Source organism: Urocitellus parryii, chromosome 15 (assembly GCF_045843805.1).
Source record: "Urocitellus parryii isolate mUroPar1 chromosome 15, mUroPar1.hap1, whole genome shotgun sequence".
NCBI lineage: Eukaryota > Metazoa > Chordata > Mammalia > Rodentia > Sciuridae > Urocitellus > Urocitellus parryii.
The window spans coordinates 9,382,262-9,406,787 of NC_135545.1; the positions used below are offsets into that span (position 1 = coordinate 9,382,262).

Sequence of the window (24,526 nt, forward strand, 5' to 3'; positions counted from 1 at the left end):
GGCCCTGGGTGAAGTCCTCAGTGCCATAAATAAATAAATATGTATGTTCATATTCTGCCAGATGCAGTGGCACACACAGTAAGCCCAGCTATTAGGGAGATTGAAGCAGGAGGATCGCAAGTTCTAGGCCAGTCTTGGCAATTTAGGCGGACTTCTGTCTCAAGATAAAAATAAAAAGGGCTGGAGATGTAGCTCAGTGGTACAGCACTTGCCTAGCATGTGTGAGACCCTGGGTTCAATCCCCAACACCAAACAAGAGGAAAAAAATATATTTATGTATATTTATTTATTTGTTTTGAGAGAGAGAGAGAGAGAGAGAATTTTTTATATTTATTTTTTAGTTCTCGGCGGACACAACATCTTTGTTGGTATGTGGTGCTGAGGATCGAACCCGGGCCGCACACATGCCAGGCGAGCGCGCTACCGCTGAGCCACATCCCCAGCCCATCAAATTATACTTTAACTTCATGATTTAATTATGTACGTGTGTGTTGCTGGAGATTGAACCCAGGGCCACGTATACAGTAGATAAGCCATCTAACACTGAGATACAATATCCCATATATATTATATTATAAAATATATATTATAGGGCTGGGGATGTGGCTCAAGAGGTAGCACGCTCGCCTGGCGTGCGTGTGCCCCAGGTTCGATCCTCAAAACCACATACAAACAAAGATGTGTGCCCGCCGATAACTAAAAAATAAATATTAAAAAATTCTCTCTCTCTCTTAAAAAATATATATGTATATATTATAAAAATGTTGGTTTTTTTTTTTTTTTTTTTTGCTGGGGAAGCTGGGTAAGGTAGTAAATGTCTATAATCCTAGCTACTCGGGAGGCTGAATCAGGAGTATCCTAAATTTGAGATTAGCCTGTCTCAAAATTAAAAATATAAAGGGCTGGAGATATAGCTCAGTTGTTAAGTGGCCCTGGGTGAAGTCCTCAGTGCCATAAATAAATAAATATGTATGTTCATATTCTGCCAGATGCAGTGGCACACACAGTAAGCCCAGCTATTAGGGAGATTGAAGCAGGAGGATCGCAAGTTCTAGGCCAGTCTTGGCAATTTAGGCGGACTTCTGTCTCAAGATAAAAATAAAAAGGGCTGGAGATGTAGCTCAGTGGTACAGCACTTGCCTAGCATGTGTGAGACCCTGGGTTCAATCCCCAACACCAAACAAGAGGAAAAAAATATATTTATGTATATTTATTTATTTGTTTTGAGAGAGAGAGAGAGAGAGAGAATTTTTTATATTTATTTTTTAGTTCTCGGCGGACACAACATCTTTGTTGGTATGTGGTGCTGAGGATCGAACCCGGGCCGCACGCATGCCAGGCGAGCGCGTTACCGCTTGAGCCACATCCCCAGCCCTGTATTTATATATATTTATACACACACACACACACACACACTCTGTTGTATTTGGCTCTGGTCAAGAGCCATTGAAATTTCAGGTAGGAGGGACTGACTGCAAAGAGTCACAAGAAAAGGATTTGGAGGGTGGGGTGGGGTGCTGAGGTTGTGGCTCAGTGGCCTAGCAAGTGTGAGGCGCTGGGTTCAATCCTCAGCAGGACATATAAATAAATGAATAAACAAAATAAAGGTTTATATCCATCTACAACTAAAAAAAAAAAAGAACATTTAAAAAAAAGGAAAAGCATTTGGGGTGATGGGAATTCTGTGTCTTGATTGTGGTAGTAAATAATTGTGTACTTTTGTCAACTCATCCAACTGCATACCCCCAAAATGTTAGTTTTATTGCGTGCAAATATATCTCAATAAAGTTGAATTAAAGCAATAAGATTGGGCATGGGAAGTAGCTGGTAGTAGAGGGCTTGCCTAGCTTGCCTGAGCCCTGGTTTCATCCTCAGCACCCAGAACAAAACAACACTGGGAGAATGGAGGTGGATGGATGAATGGAGGGGAGGGGCAAGGAGGAAGAAGGCTGAGTTAGTCCCTGGTGTTTAAAACACGGTGATTGCAGGTGGCTGTGGAATTCCTGACTCTCCAGGGAAATCTTAGGATCCAGCCCAAAAGAAGGCCACGTCTGAGCCCCTGGACAATCTTGGTTTGCTCAGGTTGGTCTGACATCCTTTCTCAGCCAGCCCAGTGCTGGGTACTCAGAGGTGACTCACTTACCAGCGAGGTGATTTGGTTTAAGTGAAACCAGAGGGAATGGAAAGTGCGGACTGGACAGAAGTCCAGAAGCCTGGGGAGGGAAGGTCACCCAGTCAGAGCAGGGGAGGGAAGTTAAGCTGAGAAACTGAAAAGGAAAAGGGAACTGAGAGCCACCGGAGGCGGCAGGAGGGAATGGGGTGCAGGGTCTGCCCGGGCATGTCCAGGTGCCCAGGGCTTCCTCCTCCCCACAGATCCACTGCCAGATTCACGGGGAGTGTGCCCAGGTGTGCATGCTCTGGAGAGTATCCTGTCAGTGGGCCAGGTAGCAGGAACCTGTCACAGGTGTGTGACTTTGTGACTGCCTGTTGGGCGTGGGGTTTCTTCGGTGCCTGATTTATGACTCTGAGGATCAATTTCTGATACCTTCAGTGTCTGGCCTGTGTGCTGGCGTGGATGTGCTTGTGTGTGTCCTTGTGGGAGTGTAGTTGGATCAGGCTATGTGTCCAGGTGTCTGTGTGACAGGTGTGTTTTGGGGGAGAAGTGTGTCCAGCTGTGCCTGTCAGGAAGCTACTTCCTGACACTCCTTCAGCTTGGCTCCTGTCTGTTGGAACTACAGTGTGGCTATGTGGCCGCAGGTGTGCTCAGCGGGATGTTTGTGAACACAGGAGTTAGTGGTTGTGCGCCTGCATGCCAGTGTGAGTGCCTAGACAGGACAGCTACTTGTGCCCTGTCATTCTGCCAGGCTGTGTGTCCAGGTGACCCTGTTGGGGAGTCAGTCTGTGTGTGTCCCCTCTGTGTCTGCGCACCCATGCCCTGTCCAGTGTGTGCATTTGAGACTATAGCTGTGTGTCCCAGTGTCTGTCCCCGTGGCCTATCAGCACGTGACTTTGTGTACCCTGGAGTCCAGGCGGTCAGTTTGCGTGTGCGTCCCTGGGAGTGCTTCTGCGGGTCCCAGTCAGTGTGTCAGTGTGTCAGTGTGTGTCCAGCTGTCCCGTGTCTGGGCGTCCCCCACCGGCGCGCCTCCTTGCCCCAGGGCCGGGCCGTGCCCCGCCCCTGGCTGCAGGGAAACCCCCCGCGCGCGGAGGTAGGGGGCGCGGCGCGCGCCTGCAAGTCCCGACTTGTCCGCGGCGGCGGGCGGGCCCGTGGCGTCACGCGGGGGCGGGGCGTGGGACCCGCCGGGCGGGGGCGGGGCGGGGCGGGGCGGCCGCGGATCCGCCGGGCGGCCAGAGACTCCGCGCGAACCACATGCGAACGGGCTCCTAGCGGCGGCGGCAACACGATCGAGATCAGCAGCGGCGGCCACAACGCGGACGCGCCTGCGGCCCGAGCAGCAGCAGCAACAGCAGCCGCCACTGCAGTTAGAGCGGCGGCAGCAGGAATAACAGCAGCAGCCGCCGCAGCGAGCGGCGCTCGGCGGGCGCGCCCTCCTCAAGGAAGCCGCCCGTCCCACATCACCGCCCCCTCCAGCGTGTTCATGCCCCCGGGGTGAGTGTGCGCACCCCGAATCCCGCCGGGGGCCATCGGCAGGCCGGGTGGGCTCCCTGGAGGAGGTGACGGGAGTGCACTGAGGGAGCAGTGCGGGCGCCCAGCATCCGCGCACCGGGCCTGCCCGACCCTCACCGGGCACCTGGGCGGGGGTGGCGGGGCGGGAATCCCTTCCGCAGACGGGCGCGGGGTCTGGGCGCACAGGTGCCTCAGCGGTCTGGCGGGTTTGTTTACAAACAATGGGGTGCGGGCTCGGCAGCGCCCCCTGGTGGCCACGCGGCCCGGGGACGAGAGGCGACCCCAGGTTGCCCCAGCCCCCGGGGCCCGGGGGGGCGGGGGGCGGCACCGAGGGGCGGCCACACCCAGGGCGCGCGCCCGCTGGGGGCGGCGACAGGGGGCGGCTAGCGGGCCGCGGAGTCTGCGGCTCCTGCGGGCGGGGGCTGCGCCCCAGCAACAGCCGGTTATTGGCCCCGCGCTCGCCTGGCGGGCGGGGCGGCGCACGTGGCGGCGGTGGGGGGCCGTGACAGCGAGGGGCGTCTGGGACTGCCGCGGCTCGCGCGTGCGGGGCTGTGGATCTGCAGGTGTCTCGCCTGGTGTGTGCGCGTGTCTGGCTCCGAGTTGGAGCGGGGGGCCGCAGGGAGTGGTTGTGTCAATCCAGAGGAATGTTGGCGTTTGCGACCCGTCGAGGTGTCTGTGTGAGTCCCCGCGCACCGTTGTGTGGGCTCCCGCGTGTGGGTGGGGTGTGCCTGGGTGTTGTGGAGAGTTGTCTGCCTGTGCCCTTTGAGTGGCTCTGCTGCCCGCGCTGCTAGGTGTGTAGTTGTGCTTGTTCGTGTGCTGCTTGAATGGGCTGTTTGTGTTGAGATGTGTGTCCTGCCCCAGTGTGTGCTGTGTGTCCTGCCGAGTGTGTGCTGTGTGTCCTGCCGAGTGTGTGCTGTGTGTCCTGCCGAGTGTGGGCTGTGTGTTTGGTCTGTGGCTGTCTCTGTCTCCAGGGCATGTGTGATGGTCTGCCTGCTAAGTGCCACTGTCTGTTTTCTGTCCAGGTGTCTGAGTTCTGCACATCGTGTGTGTGTGGGGGGTGTCCGCGTCTGTGTTTGGCTTGTGTGTCTGGCGTCAGTGTCTGGGAATTGAAGACCAAGTCTCTGTGGGGTCTGTGCGGTGCAGGCGGTGGGTGTTGCTGGCAGCCTGTCTCAGCCCTGTGTGTGTGTGTGTGTGTGTGTGTGTGTGTGTGTGTATGCGCACGCCTGTTGGGTCTGAGGGGCTTGTCACTGATCGGCTGGCTCATGTGTGTCATGTGGCTGCGTGTGTGTAGTGTTTATGTCAGTCACGTGAGACCAGTGTTTTCGGTGGGTGCTGGAGGTGTGTGCGCTGGGGCTGTGAGGCTGGAGTTGTGTGCTCGCAGTTGGTGCTGGTGCTCCAGGGCTGGGGAGGAGGGCAGCTGATGTCTGCTGCCCTGCTGGTGGCCTGCTTGTTGTTGCCGGGATGTGTGGTGATGCTGCTGATGACATGTGTGTTTGATTTACATGTGTCCTGGGGACCCAGAGATGGTGACATTCTGATGTGTTTTGGTGGCAAGGCTGTGTGAGTCCTAAGGTGTGCAGGTCCTGGGGGTGTGTCTGTGTGTGGAGAGGGACATGCTGGAGACTTTGAAGTAGCATGCTGTTTTGTGTATTTGTGCCTGTGCTTGTGATGCTGCATTGTGTGTGTCCCTGGGCATGTCTACAGTGGGTCAGTGTGTGATGTTGTTGTGTGTCCATAGGGATGCAGTGTGTGCATAGTGCTTGTGATGGGCTGCTTGCGTGTGCATGCCTGTGTTTGGGTCAGTGTGTGTGTGTGTGTCCTGAGTGGGATGGTTTCTGATATGGTGGGGGAGAGGCTGACCAGTTCTGTAGGAGCCCTGTGTGTGTCAGTGTTGTGTGCCCTTCACACACACACCCCCATCCACCCTCCTAACACTCCTCTCCATTTGGGACCTGTGTGACCCTTGTGTTTGTCTCTGGACCCTTGCTGCCCTGCTTGTGTGCCAGTCACTGTGTTGGGAAAGTTGTCCCCACCAGCCCGTGCCCTGTGTGAAGCCCAGCTAGAGTGACTTTGGGTTGTGGGGCCATCGCAGCCCTCGAAGCACACATAGGCCCACACTCCTTCCACCTGGTCCATGCCTCCCTGTCCCTCCTGTGTGCCCATCGCCGTGTTCCTGGGGGGCTGTCCTGCAGGGGTCATCCCCTAGTTGGGTGTGTCTGGTGGGGCCATCACTCCCTCCTGTCACACACACCTCCCTTCCTTCACTGCCTGGTGTGACCCCCGGGTGGGGTGTAGGAGTCCTGGGGCCCTAACCCCTGCATTCCCGCTGACCTCCCGGTGTCCTGCAGGCCCCAGGGAGCGCCATGGCCCGTGCACGCCAGGAGGGCAGCTCTCCGGAGCCCGTAGAGGGCCTGGCCCGCGACGGCCCGCGCCCCTTCCCGCTTGGTCGCCTGGTGCCCTCGGCTGTGTCCTGTGGCCTCTGCGAGCCGGGTCTGCCTGCCGCCCCCGCCGCCCCTGCCCTGCTGCCCGCTGCCTACCTCTGCGCCCCCACCGCCCCGCCCGCCGTCACCGCCGCCCTGGGGGTCCCCCGCTGGCCTGGGGGTCCCCGCAGCCGGCCCCGAGGCCCGCGCCCAGACGGTGAGTTCCCACCCACATCCGGGATGATGGGAGCCAGGGAAAGAGGGTCGTAAGACTCCGAGGAACTGGAGTGGGAGCGAGGGGGGTGGTGGTGAGAGGAGCAGGGCCACTGGGAGGGTGTGGCCAGTGTGGTCTTTTGTGTTGTAAGAAGCAGGAAGACGAGTGGGAGGCCGAGGATGGAGGGGGAGGTCGAGTGGGAAGTCCCTCCTGGAATCTGACTGCAGTCCCTGTCTCGCAGCCCACGGTCTCTTCTCTTTTCAGGGCCTCGGGCAACAGCTGTTTCGTAGCTCCCCTCCTCCAGCCTGGGTCCCCGGGATCCCGAGGTTTACAGTAGGAGGAAGTGTGGGCTGAGCAGGAGGGCTGCCACCTCTGGACTTTGGGGAGGGGGCGCAGGGCCTTTTGCCTGTATTTGCATCTCTTTGGCCTGAGCTGGCCCTCTCCGGGTCTCCCAGGGGGAAGGGCCATTGTGCTGGGAAAGTCCCGGTGGGGAGAGGGTGAGTCTTGGGGAGGGAAGGGTTAAAGGTCCCCTGCCTGATGCGCTGTTAACCCTGTGACGCCCGGCAGGGGAAAAGACTGTCCTGGCTCCCGTCCCTCCCCCATCCCGTCCCCGGAGCCCCGGGAGCGAGGAGAGAAAACTTCCCAAGCTCAGTTCCTGGCGGCGGGGCGGGGACCCCCGATTTCAAGAAGAGTCACAGACGTGAACCTGAGGCCCTGGCTTTAGGCTTTAGGAAACCCTCAGGCCAGGACCCGGTGTGACCGGAGGGACTCCGAGGAGCTCAGAAGGGGGTGGGGCAGGAAGGCATCTCCCGGGTCCCAACCCCCCCAGGCCGTGCTCTCTGGCAGCCAGTCTGGCCTTCTGGTCTCCAGGCCTCTGCCACATCCGGGGGTGTGGCCTCACTGTGGTTGGACACGAGAGGGCAGGAGACCTGAGGCTTGTGACTCTGGGTGGGGTCAGTCGCTGTATCCCTGTGTGACCTTGGGCTGCTTCGAAGGGTGGGCCTCAGTTTCCCTATCAAATTCTGCAGGCAAGATTTGGCCCTGTTTTGGAAAAGGCCCTGTTTTGGTACTTAGGTCGGATGAGAGGAAGGACTTCCAGGCTGACATGGGCATTGGGCCAGGCAGGTGACCCCAGGAGAGCCGCCTCCTTAGGTCTTCTTCTGGCTTTCTAGGGCCTGGGAAGGAGCAGGGGAGAAATCTGGCTCACAGGGAGGAAAAAGAAATCTCTAGAAATCAGGCGGGGAGCAGAGGGGAAACCAGGGAGAGGGAGCAGGCCCTGGCGACCCGGGTTCCTCTGGACCTTGGGCCCCAGGGGTGGTAGGTGACGACCACGCCCCTCTGCCTCTCCCAGGTCCTCAGCCGTCCCTCTCACCCGCCGAGCAGCACCTAGAGTCGCCGGTTCCCAGCGCCCCGGAGGCCCTGGCGGGCGGTCCCACCCAGGCGGCCCCCGGGGTCCGGGGGGAGGAGGAGCAGTGGGCCCGCGAGATCGGGGCCCAGCTGCGGCGGATGGCGGACGACCTCAACGCGCAGTACGAGCGGCGGGTGAGTGCGGGGGAGGGGCGGGTGGCAGGTGGGACTTCCCGCCGCGGGAGGGGGCCGCGGGCGCCCCCGCCAGATGTGCGGCAGCTGCTGCCCCGCGCTGCGGGGTCGCGCCGGGGACAGGCAGGTGGGGGGCGGGGCGCGGTGCCCGCGGAGCCGCCGCGGGCCGAGGCCTCCGCGAGAGCCGCGACGCGCCCGTGGCCCGCGGCCGCGGGGACTGAGGGCGGCGCTGGGCGCAGCGGCTCCTATATCCCGGGCTATTTATAGCTGGTGAGTCAGCAGCGGCGCGGCGGCCGCGCCCGCCCCTCCCTCCGCGCTCCGCGCTCCCGCGGCCGCGCACCCTCCCCGCCCCTTTCCTCCGCTCCTCCGCCCCGCCCCCTCCCTCCGCCCCTTTCCTCCGCCCCGCCCCGCCGGCCCGCAGCGCGGCCTCCGGGAGGAAATGCGGGCGGCCCGCGGCCCGCAGCCCCGCAGCCCTGCAGCCGGCCAGCTGGGTTCGGTGTGAACATCACACCTGCGGTGTTGGCTGGCCCGAAACACCAGCAAAACAAAAAATGCCCGCGATGTGTTGCCCCCCCCCATCCCTTCCCTGCCGGCCTGGCAGAGGCGACCCCCAGGCTGTGGCTCAGGAGTAGAGCCCTTGCCTAGCATGGGAGGCCCTGGGTTCCTTCCCAGCGCAGGACTAAACCCCAGCAGCAGCAACAACCACCAAAAACAAAGGAGACCTCAGGGTGGTGTGTCTCCCCTGCAGGTGCGATTCTTTTCCCACATACAAGGCCAGAATCAGTTGCTTAGGATAGTGGGGCCCTTCACCCTAACAGGCGTGATCTAGTCTGGGTTCCTCTCCAAACTGCTGCGCCCGCCCCCCACCCCACGTTATCCCTGAGAGTCATCCTCATTGGCAAAGGTGCTAATATCCCATAGAATCAACAGTGTCCTGATTCATTTTCTCATGGTGGATATTTAGGATACATGATTAAATATATTTTAAATTTTACTTAATTTCTATCCCCAAAGATGCACACCTCCAGGTGCACCTATGTGCAGGTACCTGGGCGCCCTGTGCTCCTCCCCATAGCAATGTGTCAGTGGCAGGCTTTACAACCTGCCCCCTTTGCACCTTCTCTTGGCTGCAGCGGTTGGAAGGGAGGGGTGTAACTCAGGCAGGAGGTGCTCCCAGGATCTGCTGCAAGGTGCCTTGGGGATCATTAGGATCACCTAACTGACTGTCCTTAAAATGAGTGTGTCCTTTCCTCTGCTTCAGAGGGGATGAGGTCAGGCGGGCCCTGCTTAGCCATGAACTTGGCAGAGGGGCCAGAGGACACTAGAGCTATTCAGACATTGTTTGGTACTGCCTTTCATTTTTACCAGGAGCAAGAGGAGAGTCCAGTATTTGGGAGTCAGAGGGTCTTAGGGGCCATCCCACATCTTCATTCTGCCGTGAGGGAGAAGGCAAGGGTTTCTCTGAGTTCACAGTGAACCTGGCTTTGCCTAAAAGTACTTCACACTGCCCCAGTGTGTCCCCTGTTTCCCTGCTTCCATTTGTTGTAGAATGGCTGAAGCTATGGTTCCCTGTTCTCTTCACTCGCCAACCTTTATTTTCCTCCTGTCCTACTGGGGATTGAACCCAGGGCCTCCCACATATATGCTAGGCAAGTCTGCCACTGAGCCACACCCCAGCCCATTTTTTAATTTTGAGACAGGGTCTGCCTAAGTCATTCAGGCTGGCCGTGACCTTGCAATTCTCCTGCCTCAACTTCCCCAAGTCACTGGGATCACAGGCCACCATGCCTGCTTGTCCTGCACAGGGGAAGGCAGGATGAGTTGCGACCTAGCTCAGTCCCTCAGCCCCTGGGTGACATTCCCACCTAAAAAACAGGGAGGGGACGGTCACAACTAACATGCTGAGCACTTGTTTAGTGCCAGGCTGGTTCTGTGCTGTGGGAATTCTGTCCTCGTCTCTCCCTCCTGGTCCCATGTCCTACCAGAGGATGTAACATCCTGTCCCGGGAAGGGATGACGTTCCTGGGCGGAGGAGCTGGAAAGGGCTGGTGAGGGGTAGCCTCCATCCTGCTTGCCCTTCGCCTGGATCACCCCCTCCCTGTCACCACACAGTCCACGCTAACTTTCCTTCTCTCTCTTTCCCTAGAGACAAGAGGAACAGCAGCGACACCGCCCCTCACCCTGGAGGGTCTTGTACAATCTCATCATGGGACTCCTGCCCTTACCCAGGGGCCATGGAGCCCCAGAAATGGAGCCCAATTAGGTGCCTGCACCCGCCCGGTGGACGTCGGGGACTTGGGGGGCAGGACCCTCCCACCTCCTGATGCCCTGGCCAGCGCGGGGGACTTTTTCTGCACCATGTAGCATACTGGACTACCAGCCCTGCCTGTCCCAGGGGTGGGCCGGGCAGCCACTCCAGCCCCGGCCTAGCCTGGGCGCAGTGATGGAGAAGTGGACTCCTGGGCCCCTGGCACAGCCGCCAGGGGAAGGAGGGCTGAAGGACTCAGCATCTGAAGGCGGCGGTGACTGAGGGGGTGGGGACTGAGCCACCTGCCTCTGCCGCCCATCACCATCTCAGGAAAGGCTGCTGGTGCTGGCTGCCCGTTCCAGCTGCAGGGGGGACGCTGGGGGCCTCCCCAGTGCTCCTTCACTTTGGGCCTGGCCTCAGGCCCCTGGTGCTTCCCCCCCTCCTCTTGGGGAGGGGGCCCATGAAGAGCAAATGAGCCAAACGTGACCACTAGCCTCCTGGAGCCAGAGAATGGGGTGTGTCTGATGGCCTCCCCAGCCTAGCGCCCAGCCATCTTCCCTGAGCCGGCCTGGCGGGTGGCGGGCTCGCCTGCCTCACCTTCATCTGGGGGTGGCCAGGAGGGGCCCAGACTGTGAATCCTGTGCTCTGCCCATGACCACCCCCGTCCCCATCAATCCCATTGCATAGGTTTAGAGAGAGCACGTGTGACCACTGGCGTTCATTTGGGGGGTGGGAGACTTTGGCAGAAGCCGCCCCAGCCTTAGTCCCCAGGGCCAAGCGCTGGGGGGAAGACGGGGAGTCAGGGAGGGGGGGAGTCTCAGAAGAGGGAGGAGTCTGGGAGCGGGGAGGGGTGGCCCAGCCTGTAAAATACTGTATATGCGCTGCTGTAGATACCGGAATGAATTTTCTGTACATGTTTGGTTAATTTTTTTTGTACATGATTTTTGTATGTTTCCTTTTCAATAAAATCAGATTGGAACAGTGGATACTCTTTCTGCTCGCCTTCCCCACAGCTCTGAGAGGTGGGAGAGAAGCAGTGTCCCTGGCACTCACCCAGGTCAGGGCAGCTGTAACCCTAGCAGACGATGAAGAATGTGGCCCAGTGCAGCCTGGCCAGCCTCCGCAGTCCTGACCAACTCCCTCCGAGGCAGAGCCCCTGGGGCTGGGGCTTCATGCTTCTCCTCATTTATTCCCAGGATAGAGGGTCTGTAGGGGCTCCACATTTACTGAATGGATGAATGACCCATAATTTATTCAGAAGCACCACTGTCCTAAGTGCTGGGACACACTGGTCATGAGACAGACCTTCTTCTGGCCCCCAAGGAGGTAGAAGGTGACATCCAGTCAGGCACTGTGATCAGCCTTAGGCTGCCTCTCTGGCTGGAGGTGCAGGACCAGCTAAGATCAGTAGAAGCCAGTGTAGCATTGAAGATAGAAAGGACAGCTCTTAGCCCAGACTTGGTGACAAATGACTGTAACCCAGTGACTTGGAAGGCTAAGGCAGGAAGATCGAAAGTTCAAAGCTAGCCTCAGCAACTTAGTGAGAACGTGTCTCTAATTATGAAAAACAGGACTGGGGAATAGCTCAGAGGTTATGCACCCGAGTTCAATCCCTGGTCCCAAATAAAATAAAAATAAAAAATTATAAGGGTTGGGGATGAGGCCAAGTGGTAAGGCATTCCTGGGTTCAATTCCCACTACCAATTTTTTTTTTTTTAATAAAATAAACTGCAGGCAGTCAGGCACAGTAGTGCACACCTATAATCCCAGCAGATGGGGAGGTTGAGGTGAGGCAGAAGGATCATGAGTTTAAAGTCAGCCTCAGCAATTTAGCAACCCTGTCTCAAAAATAAAAAGGGATAGGCTGGGGTTGTGGCTCACCGGTAGAACGTTCGATACTCAGCACCACATAAAAATAAATAAATAAAACAAGGTATTGTGTCTAACTACAACTAAAAACTAAATATTAAAAAAAGGGGGGGGGCTGGGGATGTGCTCAAGCGGTAATGTGCTCGCCTGGCATGCGTGGAGCACTGGGTTCCATCCTCAGCACCACATAAAATAAAAATAAAGGTGTTGTCGGCTGGGGATGTGGCTCAAGCGGTAGCTCGCTCGCCTGGCATGCGTGCGGCCCGGGTTCGATCCTCAGCACCACATACCAACAAAGATGTTGTGTCCGCCGAGAACTAAAAAATAAATATTAAAAATTCTCTCTCTCTCTCTCCTTAAAAAAAAAAAAAAATTAAAAAAAAAATAAAGGTGTTGTGTCCACCGAAAACTGAAAAATAAATATTAAAAAATTCTCTCTCTCTCTTAAAAAAAAGGGGGAGAGGGTGGGGGACATGGGGATGTGGCTCAGTGGTTTAGTGCCCCTGTGTTCAATCCCCAGTACAAAAAACTAAGAGATATAATTAAAAACCAAATGCTAAATTTTATTTGTTTATTTTGTGATACTGGGGATACAAACATAATTGAAATTCTAGAACTTATTCAAGTAATCCCAGAAGGCAGGGTAAGGTAGGGTAAACAGGAACAAAAATGGGAAAGTTGAATGAATTTGGGGTTTTCCAAGTTCAACCATGCCAGTGCTTCACGAAACAGCGCTAAGAAGGGCAGGCAGCTGGGGGAGAGGCATCCTCTGCCAGGACAGGAGCCTGTGCCATGGCCAGGGCTGACCAGGGCTCTGGTGCTAGACAGGCTGGGTGTGAGCTCTCACTGTGCAGTCCGGGCCCTGGCTTTAAGTATGAAGCAAGAAGACAGATCTCAGGAATGATAAATACCCAGAGCCTGCTGTCATATCTACTTGCCTCTCTTTCTCACTATTACATGTTGCTTTTTCCTGTTCACTGCAGTTCCCACTGCACAGTAGCCCACACTTACCATGGGGATACACTCCAAGACCCCCATCGGATGCCTAAAACCAGGGGCAGCAGCCTTTACATACACACCTAAGATAAAGTGTAAATTGTGAATTAGACACAATAATAGATACAGAAAATACCTAATAAAATAGAACAATCATAACAATAAACTGTAATAAAGTTGCCAGCATCACTACTCTTATACTTCGAGGTTATTATTAAGTAAAATCAGACTTATAAGTACAAGATTCTAAGACAGTGGATCTGATAACTGAGATGGCTACTGAGGGACAATTGGCGGCACATTTAATGTGAATATGCAGTGACTTTTTTTTTTTTTAAAGAGAGAGAGAGAGAGAGAGAGAGAGAAAGAGAACTTTTAATATTTATTTTTTTAGTTTTCAGCAGACACAACATCTTTGTTTGTATGTAGTGCTGAGGATCGAACCCGGGCCGCATGCATGCCAGGCAAGCGCACTACCGCTTCAGCCACATCCCCAGCCCCATATGCAGTGACTTTTGCTTTAAATGGTCATATAAAAACCAAGAAAGGTGCTGGGTGTGGTGGCACATGCCTGAAATCCCAGCAGCTCCGGAGGCTGAGACAGGAGGATTCCAAATTCAAAGCCAGCCTCAGCAATTTAGCAAGGCACTAAGCAACTCAGTGAGACCGTGTCTCTAAATAAAATACCAAAATCGAAATCGGGGCTGGGGTTGTGGCTCAGTGGTAGAGCACTTGCCTAGCATGCATGAGGCACTGGGTTTGATACCTGGAATCATATAAAATTAAACAAATAAAATAAAGGTATTGTGTCCATCTACAACTAAAAAAAAAAAAAAAATGGGCTGGGAATGTGGCTCAGTGGTTGAGTGTCCCTGAGTTCAATCCCAAGTACCAAACAAACAAAAAAACAAAACAAAACAACAACAACAACAAAAAAAAAAAACAGGAATGGTAGTGCTCATCTGTAATCCCAGCAACTCAGGAAACTGAGGCAGAAGGATCATCACACATTTGAGGCCAGCCTCAATCTCTCTTTTTTTTTTTTGCTTGAAACAGTACAAATTTATTACCTTATAGTTGTAGACTTACAATTTTAACAGGGGTCTCACTGAGCTAAAATCAAGACTTTTGTTTTTTAAATTAATTTTACAGTAGAATGCATTTTGACATATAGTATAGTCTCAGTATCTTAACAAGACCGTGTCTAAAAAAATTAAAAAGGGCTGGGGACATGGCTCAGTGGCTGAGCACCTCTGGGTTCAACTCCTAGTATTAAAAAAAAAAAGTATATTTCTGGGGCTGGGGCTGGGGCTGAGTGATAGAACACTTGCCTAGTACTCGTGAGGCACTGGGTTCGATCCCTGGCACCACATACAATAAACAAATAAAACAAAGATATATATATATAAAGTATATATTTCCAAGAAATTAAGAGAAAAAAGGATTTTAAAAAAATTCGAGAGGATTGTCTTAAACCTATAATATTTTATCTCAAACAAACAAACAAAACCTTTCTCCATTTATTTACCATTTCCAGTGATCTTTTACCCATCTTGAAGTTTCTAGTTTTTCCAGATATTATTTCCCTTCAGTCTGAAAAACTTCCATGTAGTATTTTTTGTAGTGTCTTTCTGCTGGCAACCAATTTTCTTAAGTTTTTCTTTTCTTTTTTCTTTTTTTAATCTCAAATTATCTATTTCAACACCTTGCTGGATATATTACTGATTATGAAATTTCTGGTTGTGGCGCACCCCGTAATCCCAGCTACTCTGGGGGCTGAGAGAAGAGGATCACAAACTTAAGGCTAGCCTCAGCAACTTAATTGGGCTTGTTTGTTTGTTTGTTACTTGGGATTGAACTCATGGGCATTCGACCACTGAGCCACATTCCCAGATGCTGATGCTCTGTCTCAAAATAAAAAGGACTGAGGATGTATGTAGTTAAGTGGTAGAGTGCCCCTGGGTTCAATTCCCATTATTAGAAGGGGAAATTAAAAAAAAAAAAAAAGCGGAAAAAGACTTGGGTGGAATTTGTGCATCAAAGATTGTTACCCTCCCTTGGAGATCTCCTTTCCAGAATTTCCTCTTTGCTTTCCAACAACTAAGATCACTCCAGCCTCCACCTTTGGTTCTGTAGACCAGTAAGGCAACTGGGTTTCCACCTGAGTTTTACTGGGGGGCTGGACTGCATAGTTCCTCAGGTTAAAGTTGCTGAAAAACCAACCAGAAACCAAAATACTAACAACAACAAACCCACCAAGAGCCAGGGGGTGAGGGGCTGGGGATGTGGCTCAAGCGGTAGCGCCTGGCATGTGTGCGGCCCGGGTTCGATCCTCAGCACCACATACAAACAAAGATGTTCTGTCCCCCGAAAAACTGAAAAGTAAATATAAAAAAAAAAAAAAAAAAGAGCCAGGGGGTGGTGCACATGTGTAATCCCAGAGGCTTGGGAGGCTGAGTAAGGAGGATAGCCAGTTCCAGCTTCAGCAATGGGGAGGCCCTAAGCAACTCAGTGAGATCTTGTCTCTAAATAATTTACAAAATAATGGGCTGGAATTGTGGTTCAGCGGCAGAGTGCTTGGCTTGCATGTATGAGGCACTGGGTTCAATCCTCAGCACCACATAAAAATTAATAAATAAAGGTGTCATCTACAACTAAAAAACATTAATAAGAAAATACAAAACAGGGCTGGGAATGTGGCTCAGTGGTTGAGTGCCTCCAATCCCCAGTACCAAAAAACAAAACAAACAAACAAAAAAACCCACAAGATACTCACGCAGTGTTGATCTCTTCTTGCAAGTAGCTGGGTTTTTGGTTTTGGTGTTAGTTTTGTTTAGAATGTCTAGTTATCTGCAGGAGGGTTCTCTGTTAGGAGTTCACTCCACTGTAGCAGACACATAACTACTCCTTCCTCTTCCTCTTTTTTTTTTTTTTTTTGGTGGCACTGAGGATGGAACCCAGAGCCCAGCACATGCCAAGAACAAGCTCTATTGCTGAACCACACCCTCAGCCCTGCCTCTTCGTTTTCATAGAACCAAACCTATCATTTCCTAGGACTAAAAGTGGAAAATTCCCAGCACCACCACCACCAAAAAGAGGCAGACTCAGTTAGGGAAGGCCATGTTTTTGTCTGCCAAGTCCAAAGGGCTCCTTGAAAACAAATATGAGGGATTTCAAACAAAAGAGGGAATATCTAAAGTCATCCATGTCTTCTCCTTTGGAACCAGGCTGAGGCTCAAGGATCTCAGCCAAGCCACCACTACATGCGAACTCAACCTCTGGCAAGCTAATACCAAATTTGTTCTGCCTCCTAATGTTCCCATCCTGCAGTGGTTGCTTCTGGAAAAGGAAGACTCTTCTCTTTATCCTTTATGTACTTTTCCTTCCTTAAAAAATATGACTTTTGGGGCTGGGTAGAGCGCTCGACGACTAGCACATGTGAGGCCCTAGGTTTGATCCTTAGCACCACATAAAAATAAGTAAATGTACTGTGTCCACCTACAACTAAAAGAACCCCAGGGCCTTGCTCATGTGTATGAATTTGTATGCTGTTTTTTGACTGTTTGTTTTTTCAGGACTGGGGATTGAACCCAGGGCCTCACTCATGTTAGCCAAGTGCTCTACCACTGAGCTGTCCCCAACCCCGTTTTTCTTTTGAGACAGGGTATTGCTAAATTGCTGAGGTTGATCTGGAACTTGGCATCTTCTTTCCTCAGCCTCTCATCACTGAGAGTGCCAGTGTGCATGGCTACATTGAGCAATTTCTTTTTCTTTTTAGCATTTTTACTTGTGATTGGATCCAGGGCCTGGAGAAAGCTTAGCATGCACTCTACCACTGAGCTACACCCCAGACCCAGAATATTATACTGACTTCACAGTGGGAGAAACTGAGGCACCAAAAAACACTTACCCAAGGTCACCCCGATCAGATAGGTGGTGACTCCAGGATTGAACCTGGCCATCTGGGAGATGTGAAAGTGGATAAAGCTAACATGTTCAGAAAGCATCTCTAGATTTTCTCCAAAATCCCGAGTTTAGTTGTAAGGTCAGCTGCTCCCGTTATGCGGCCAATATTGCGCTAACAGGCTGAATAATACAGTGGAGAGAAACCTCACTTCCTGGGTTTGTATATATATATATATATTTTTTTTTAAGAGAGAATTTTAATATTTATTTTTTAGTTTTTGGCGGACACAACATCTTTGTTTGTATGTGGTGCTGAGGATCGAACCCGGGCCGCACGCATGCCAGGCGAGCGCGCTACCGCTTGAGCCACATCCCCAGCCCCCTGGGTTTGTATATTGCTTAATGTTTTATAAGCTTAAGAACAAAACCAACCTGACCTTTTGGACCTGGCTGAAGGGTTCCCTCAGCACTTGGGACTAAGTGATGTTTGGCAGGGACTTCTAGATCTCCGGATCTTGTAAAGGTAATACCCTAGTCTGCCCATTCTCACTAAGCTAACATGACTGCTGGGACACTGAGGACTTCCTCGTGCATCCTACATAAAAAGCTTCCCAACCTGCCCTTCTTCCATCCCTTATTTGTGAGATGAAGTGTGGTTTTCTTCTTTGCTATTTGAGTATGATAACAGCTGTGGAAGTTTTTTTGTACCAGGGATTGAACCCTGTGGGAGTGGGGGTTACCATCCAGAAACATCCCCAGCCCCCCCTTTAAACAATTTTTTTAGTTGTTGATAAACCTTTATTTTTTATTAATATATGGTGCTGAGAATCGAACCCAGTGCCTCACACATGCCAGGGAAGCGCTCTACCACTGAGGCACAACACCAGCCCCCCAGCCCTTTTTAAATATTTTGTTAGAGACAGGTTCTTGCTGAATTGCTTAGGGCCTCATTAAAATTCTGAGGCTGGGTTTGAACTCGTGATTCTGCCTCAGCTTCAGGAGTTGCTGGGATTAAAGGCATGCACCACTGTGACAGGCTGTAGTGCAAGTATTTTAAGATAGCAGGCAGATTAAGCGTGGAATTAAATAAAGGGCTGGGAATGTAGCTCAGTGGTAGAGAACACCTGGACTTACAAACACCCCCCACTACCACCACCAAAATGTAGGATGGGACTGAAGGGACTGAGAACTTGGGGACTGAACCTAGGAGGACTCTACTACTGAGCTACATCCCCAAATAGCTGGGAATACAGGCTGGTGCCATCACATAGGGCCCAAGACTCAGAAATCTTTATCATGTTGTAGTTTTGTACATTTGCAGGTAGTTTCCTCCCCGACCTTAACAGTTTGAACCCAAGGACACTATCACCAAGCATCATCCCCAGTCTTTTTTTTTTTTTTTTTTTTTTTTAGTACCAGGATTGAACCACAGGGGCACTAGGCCACTGGGCCACATCCCCAAGCCCTATTTTGTATTTTCTCGAGAAAGGGTCTGAGTTGCTCAGATAAATTGCTGAGGCTGGCTTTGAACTCAGGATCCTCCTGCCTCAGTCTCCCAAGCTGCTGGGATTACAGATATGTGCCACCACACCCCAATCCGGCCCTTTTTATTGCCCCAACCTCCCAAGTAGCTGGGATTAACTTGTACCACCCCTCCCAGCTGCCCATGGTTTTTGGGGAGCAACTGTCCCCTAACACACTTTGAGGCTTTAATAGCCTTAACACTTTGAGCACTTGAGAGCTGGCTGCTATACACACCAGAAACATCAGTGTGGTGTAAGTAGGAACCTGGCAGCCCCAAAGACAGCTCATTTTTTCTTTTATTTGGATACTAGCACCTCTGCAGATCAGACCCTCCTTCCCAAGTTGGCGATATACCTTCCAGAGGTACTAGAAACCACAGGTTGTGCTCAGTGTTCTGGAAAGATAGTGAATGTATTTTTATGATATTTCCATTTTAAGAAAGCAAAATATTTCTTGCCCAGGGCTGGCAACTTCAAGCACTGCCCCTCCTGCGCCCCAATTCCCAATTCTCTCTGGTTGACTCAACCTCTGCCATTAAGAGGTACAGGGAAGAAAAGTTTGAAAAGCCTCAAAGATTGCAGTTTTGTTTTTAATCTGCTCAGGCCCACCTCCGCCCCCTTGTGACCAAGGCCATGCATTGCAAAGCCTTAACACTTTAAGGGTATAATTAGCTAAATATGTGAAAGATCCTGGGAGATTCCGGCAGCAGTGAAATTGCTGACCCAGCCCCATGAATAATGTTAATGGTGCCCAGAACAGAAGTCCGCCCGAAGTGTGGCCTCTGCTTCACCCAGCACAGGAGCAGGGTACAGAGGGCTGGGGAATCTAGTTCCTCTTCCCAATGGAGACCAGATCTCTCCCACTGACCCAGCAAGACAATAACAGAACTGACTTGTTCAAATTGCAGACTATTTTACCTCGAGGAGGCAGGCAGGAGCTGGATGAAGATCAAATGGAACACTGGGGTGGACAAGCAGCTGGTGTTCAAGGCGCTGCTGCCCCCTCCCACCTACGGTGTTTGCAGTGCAGTACCTAGGGGCTCTTTTTGGCCCTACAGAGGATGGACATGCCTGCTAGGCGAGTCCTCTACCAGAAAGCGACACCCTAGGGTTCCTTGATTTTGAGACAGTTTCACTAAGTTGGCCAAAGCTGGCCTTGAACTGTCATCCTTCTCTACCTCTGCCTTCTGTGTCACTGGGGTTACAGTTCAACCAGGCTGCTGCTTACCTTTCAACCAGAGGTCACCCGTTCTTGCTCAGCACAAAGTTGCACAGAGAATCCAACAGAAGCATTGGCATCATCTGTTTGACTTCGTTTTCATTATTATTAATCTTTGCCACTAAAAACAGCCACTATTTAGCTGAATTATTCAACAGAAATCTGGGACCAGAAGCATATACATGTTCTAGAATTCGAGCAAGCCAACTCTTGTTCCATTAACCAGGATAAGTGTGGTACGAACAGTGACAGAGGGAGGAATCTGAGACACTGAAAGTGCATTAAGTGCTATTTCTTAAAAAAGGCAATTGGCACAATCAGCCTGTCAGAAGTTTCTGAAGTGAAAGAAAACCACACGAATCCTAAGGCAAATAACTTTATTATCTTTCCTTATTAAAGAACCAAGGAACATGTAAAAAATATGTAAAACAGCAATAGATACAATTCCAGGGGTAAATGAAGGACTGATACAGCCCTTAAATACAAGGGTCTGTGCACACCAGTGATGGGGTCTGCCAATGCAGAATCCTCCTCCCCAGACTAGGAGTTCTGCAGGGACCCAGGTAGGTATCTGCCTTTTTATTTTTTTAATTTTTGATTTTTTAAAAAACAGTACTGGGTACTAAACCCAGGGACACTCTACCACAGAATTATAACTGGAACCCTTTTTATTTTTGTTTTTACTTTGACATGGGGCCTCGTGAAATTGCTAAGGCTAACCTTGAACTTAGATTCTCCTGCCTCAGCCTCCTGAGCTGCTGGGATTACAGGCCTGTGCCATCATGCCCAGCTTAAATCTACCTTTTTAAAACAAGCTCTCCCACTAATATTTAACTTAAAAGAGAACTTGGCAATATTTCTTCCCTTCCACAATCCAGGCTGGAACTTGACTAATCCCAAACTAAAACTAAAGAACTGCACACCAGACGCCACCTGTTGTTTTCATGATCTCAAACTCTAGAGGAAGTACATTCCGCCCGTCGTGTTTTTTCTAAGGGCACCTGTCTGAATTTGGTACTGTGGTTCCACTTGAGTGTCATCACTGGGCCTGGGCCTCATTCCCCACCTGAAGCCGTGTCCCTCTCATATGACACCAGGTGGGGAACAAGCCTAAGAAGGAAGCAGGAGGCTCCACAGGCCTGAGGCTCCTGCAGGCTCTCCGACAATGCCCTAGAAGATGGGCTGCCTTTAACAGGATGAGTATACAGATGTTAGAGGGGTGGTTTGAGGTGATTGCCCTGTGGGTAGCGAGCAGGCCTGTGGTGGCCAAAGGTTCCAAATAGTACTGAATGAACATGCCCAGTCCCCGTGCCCCTGCCTAGCAACTGCTGGCAATGGAAGCAGCATATCTGCACACCTCCCTGCCTGCAGGAGATGATGCTCTGTAGGAGTCCATGACTCCACTCTTCCCTGCTCGGGAGATGCCTTTGTGGAGGGAGGGGGAGGGAAATACATGTGAGCATGCTTCGGTCAATGTCTCTGGGGCTGCCAAGTCTTGGACTCACTTGGGACCCAGACACTCCACAATCCCATTTCCCTTCATGCCATCAAAAAAGAAGAAGTTGTTGTGAGGAGGGTCCCTCTGAGACAGAGCCTGGGGAGAAAAACAAAGAAGGTTCAGCTCAAGTGTTTCACCTACCTGCTACACATGCAGCACTGGGGACTGTACTACTCGAGGACTTTTTTTTTTTTAAATATTTTTTAGTTATAGGTGGACACAATGCCTTTATTTTATATTTATGTGGTGTTGAGGATCGAACCCAGCGCCTCACACATGCTAGGCGAGCGCTCTACCTCTGAGACACAATCTCAGACCCTCGAGGACCTTAAAAGTGATAAATGGAGGGAAAAAAAATACTTCTAAAAAATGAAATAAATGCAGTGTAGGTTAATTGTTCTCAATCTGGATTGACTGTACTCCTCAGGGGGTATTCTGGCAATGTCAGGAGACAATTTTGATTGTCATTTCTCTTTGCTTTGTCTCTAGCCAGCTGTGTCCTTGGATGGATCATTTAACCTCTGAACCTTACTTTCTTCATATATAATGAGAATTACAAGTTTATTAAGCTGGAGATCAAAACAGATGATGTACCTCAAATACTTAGAATGCTGCCTGGCTCAGAGTAACGCCACGAGGCAATGACAGAAATAATTATGACCATTCAACTAAGAAAGGTAGCACTGCTTTCTAACTTTCCTTGGGCTGCAGGCTTTACAACTTGAAGGGACACATTTAACTGAAGGACACAAAGATGTAGAAGGAGGCTCCGGCTCCTTCATGAGGACACAATGTAGCTGCTCTCCCACAGGCCAGGCCAGGCCAGGGCTGGAATCCAGAAGGCCCAGGTGATGTCAGCCAGCCACAGAGACCATCATTTTGTGGGTGAGACAATTCACATTTTTAAAATGGGGTCACTCCTTGAAGTCACATGCGGAGTCACACATGTACATACATTTTTCTAAGAAAAGGGTTCATAGGTGATAGCAAAGCTTTGCAGAGGTGACCTCCTTGAGGAAGTTAGAACATCCTGAAAGGCTCTCCCTTCTTTGGAGGGGCAGGGGTTTACCAGGGATTGAACCCAGGGGTACTTAACCACTGAGTCACATCATTAGCCTTTCCTAATTTTCTTTTTTGAGACAGGGTCTCAATAAGCTCCTCAGGGCCTTGCTAAATTGTTGAGGTTGGCTTTGAACTTGAGATCCTCCTGCCTCAGCTTCCAGAGCTGCTGGAATTATAGGCCTGTGCCATGGTGGCTGGCTCGAATGGCTCCTCTTTGAACTATGCTCTATTCCCTGCACTGAAAACCATTCCCATTCTGTTTCTTCAAACTATATAAAATGGGGGCAAGCAGATACTTGATTATTCAGCCAAGCAAAATTTGTTTTTTATTTTTTAATATTTTTTAATTTTTTTTTTAAAGAGAGAGAATTTTTAATATTTATTTTTTAGTTTTCGGCAGACACAACATCTTTGTTTGTATGTGGTGCTGAGGATCGAACCCGGGCCACGCGCATGCCAGGCGAGCGCACTACTGCTTGAGCCACATCCCCAGCCCCAAGCAAAATTTGTTAAGCATCTACTCTTTTCCAGGTACTGTCCTAGACAGACATTACAGACACTGAGAAGGTCCCTGCCCACAGGGAGCTTTGATCAAGAAGAGGTCTGTTTCTCTAGGTATGCACATAAATGAGCAGATAAACAGCATCTGCCTGCTAGTTTCTGGTAAGGATGCAATGTAACCAGGTTTGTAGCATGCCTGGCAACTAGGAAATTCTCAACTGTGAGCTGTTCTTACTAAGGGGACCGGGGGGTCCTCTGTCAATGCGTATGTGGCAGGTGGAAAGGCCAAACACACCACACTTGGAATTCCTAGACCCCTGAACCAAGTTACAGGTTATCAATGCTGGCCTTGAACTCCAGAGCTCAAGCAATCCTCCTGCTCTAGCCTCCTGAGCAGCTGGGACTATAGGCATGTGCCACCACGTCCAGCTTAATTGACTTTTTTATGTGTGTGTGTGTGTGTGTGTGGTACTGGGATTGAACTCTGAGCCTGTGTATTCTATTAAGTGGTCTATCACTGAGCTCCATCCCGAGACCTTTTTTATATTTTGAGACAGGGTCTCATTAAGTTGCCAAGGATCGGGGCTGGGGTTATGGCTCAGCAGTAGAGTGCTCACCTAACATATGCGAGGTGTCCCTGGGATCAATTCTGAGCACCACATAAAAATAAATAAAGGTATTGTGTATAACTACAAATAAAAAATATTAAAAAAAAAAGTTGCCCAAGATGGTCTCAAATTTGTAATATTCCTCCAATGAGCTTCTGTAGTAGCTGGGATAGCAGGAGAGTGACACTGTGCCTTGCTTGATCCATTTTAACATGGAGCCTGGGATAGTGGCTAGGCTTTAACTACCACCTCTACCACTATGGGGATGGAGACCTGCTATGGGGACAAAGGAAAAGCAAAAATAATTAAAAAAAAATTTTTTGTATGGGGCTGGGGGGATGTGGCTCAAGCGGTAGCACGCTCGCCTGGCATGCGTGCGACCCGGGTTCGATTCTCAGCACCACATACAAACAAAGATGTTGTGTCCGCCAATAAATAAAAAATAAATATTAAAATTTTCTCTCTCTCTTTCTCTCTCTCTCCCTTTCTCACTCTCTTAAAAAAAAAAAAAAATTTTGTAGGTGCTGCAGTCAAACCCAGGGCCTCAAGCATGCTAAGCAAGCACTTTGCCATCGAGCTACTTCTCCAACGCTCCAAGAATGATTTGGAAGCATGACATGACACCTGTATCTGGAAGCATGTGACAAAGGAAGAAGTGAAAGACAATCCCAAGGGGATAGACATCTACCTTTGCCCTCCCATTCCTAATGCTTACTCATCAGGTGCTGAGATGATGGTCTCAAGTTGCAGGACCCTCTCCAGATGGCTGAGGGCAGGAAGGATGGGAAATGATGGGGAGCAGTGGGGACAAGAGACTGGGGGGCCTGGGATGAACCCAGGGCAAAAGGTAAAGTGCTTCCCAGCAGGACAGGGTAGGAGGAGATTCCAAACACACCCAGCAACCAAGAATGCAGAGTACTCTGGCTATCTGGGATAAACAGAAACAAGATGCTGGGCAACAGCTGTCCCCAGCAGGCAGGAAGGAGGGGGCAGCATTAGGACTAAGATGCACAGAAGTCACTGCAAACAATGAGGTCAAGGCCACCTGCCCTCACATCCACTCTCCACCCCACAGGAAAAAAAATCAGAGAGCAGCTTCCCAACAGACTGGACAGAAGCAAGGCTGAGGACCAGGGCAGGACTCGGGTAGGGTGCTGTGGAGGGCAACACCTGAAGCCTTACTGAGTGCTCAGAAGCAATCTCAGAAGCCAGACTGCCTGGCTCCACCACCTCTATTTTCTTCCTTTTACGAATCATGGATCAGTAAGGCATAATTGTAATCCTGACTACTCAGAAGG

General features: G+C 51.2%; 2 protein-coding genes across 3 annotated transcripts in view; one reads left to right on the top strand and one right to left on the bottom strand.

The window, feature by feature from the left end:
* Positions 1-3,358: 3,358 nt before the first annotated feature.
* Positions 3,359-10,162, top strand: Bbc3 (BCL2 binding component 3). Its single transcript, XM_026410450.2, has 4 exons — positions 3,359-3,607; positions 5,974-6,262; positions 7,611-7,801; positions 9,945-10,162. The coding sequence occupies exons 2-4, from the start codon at positions 5,989-5,991 to the stop codon at positions 10,059-10,061; spliced, it is 582 nt and encodes a 193-aa protein (XP_026266235.1). The 5' UTR covers positions 3,359-3,607; positions 5,974-5,988; the 3' UTR covers positions 10,062-10,162.
* Positions 10,163-20,374: 10,212 nt separating this feature from the next.
* Sae1 (SUMO1 activating enzyme subunit 1) overlaps positions 20,375-24,526 on the bottom strand; it is a 61,318-nt gene continuing 57,166 nt past the window's right edge. For both annotated transcript variants that reach the window (XM_026410417.2, XM_077793028.1), the window contains exon 9: positions 20,375-21,153. In XM_026410417.2, the coding sequence (XP_026266202.1) occupies positions 21,061-21,153 (93 nt within the window). In that variant the 3' untranslated portion in view covers positions 20,375-21,060. The remainder of the gene's footprint in view (positions 21,154-24,526) is intronic.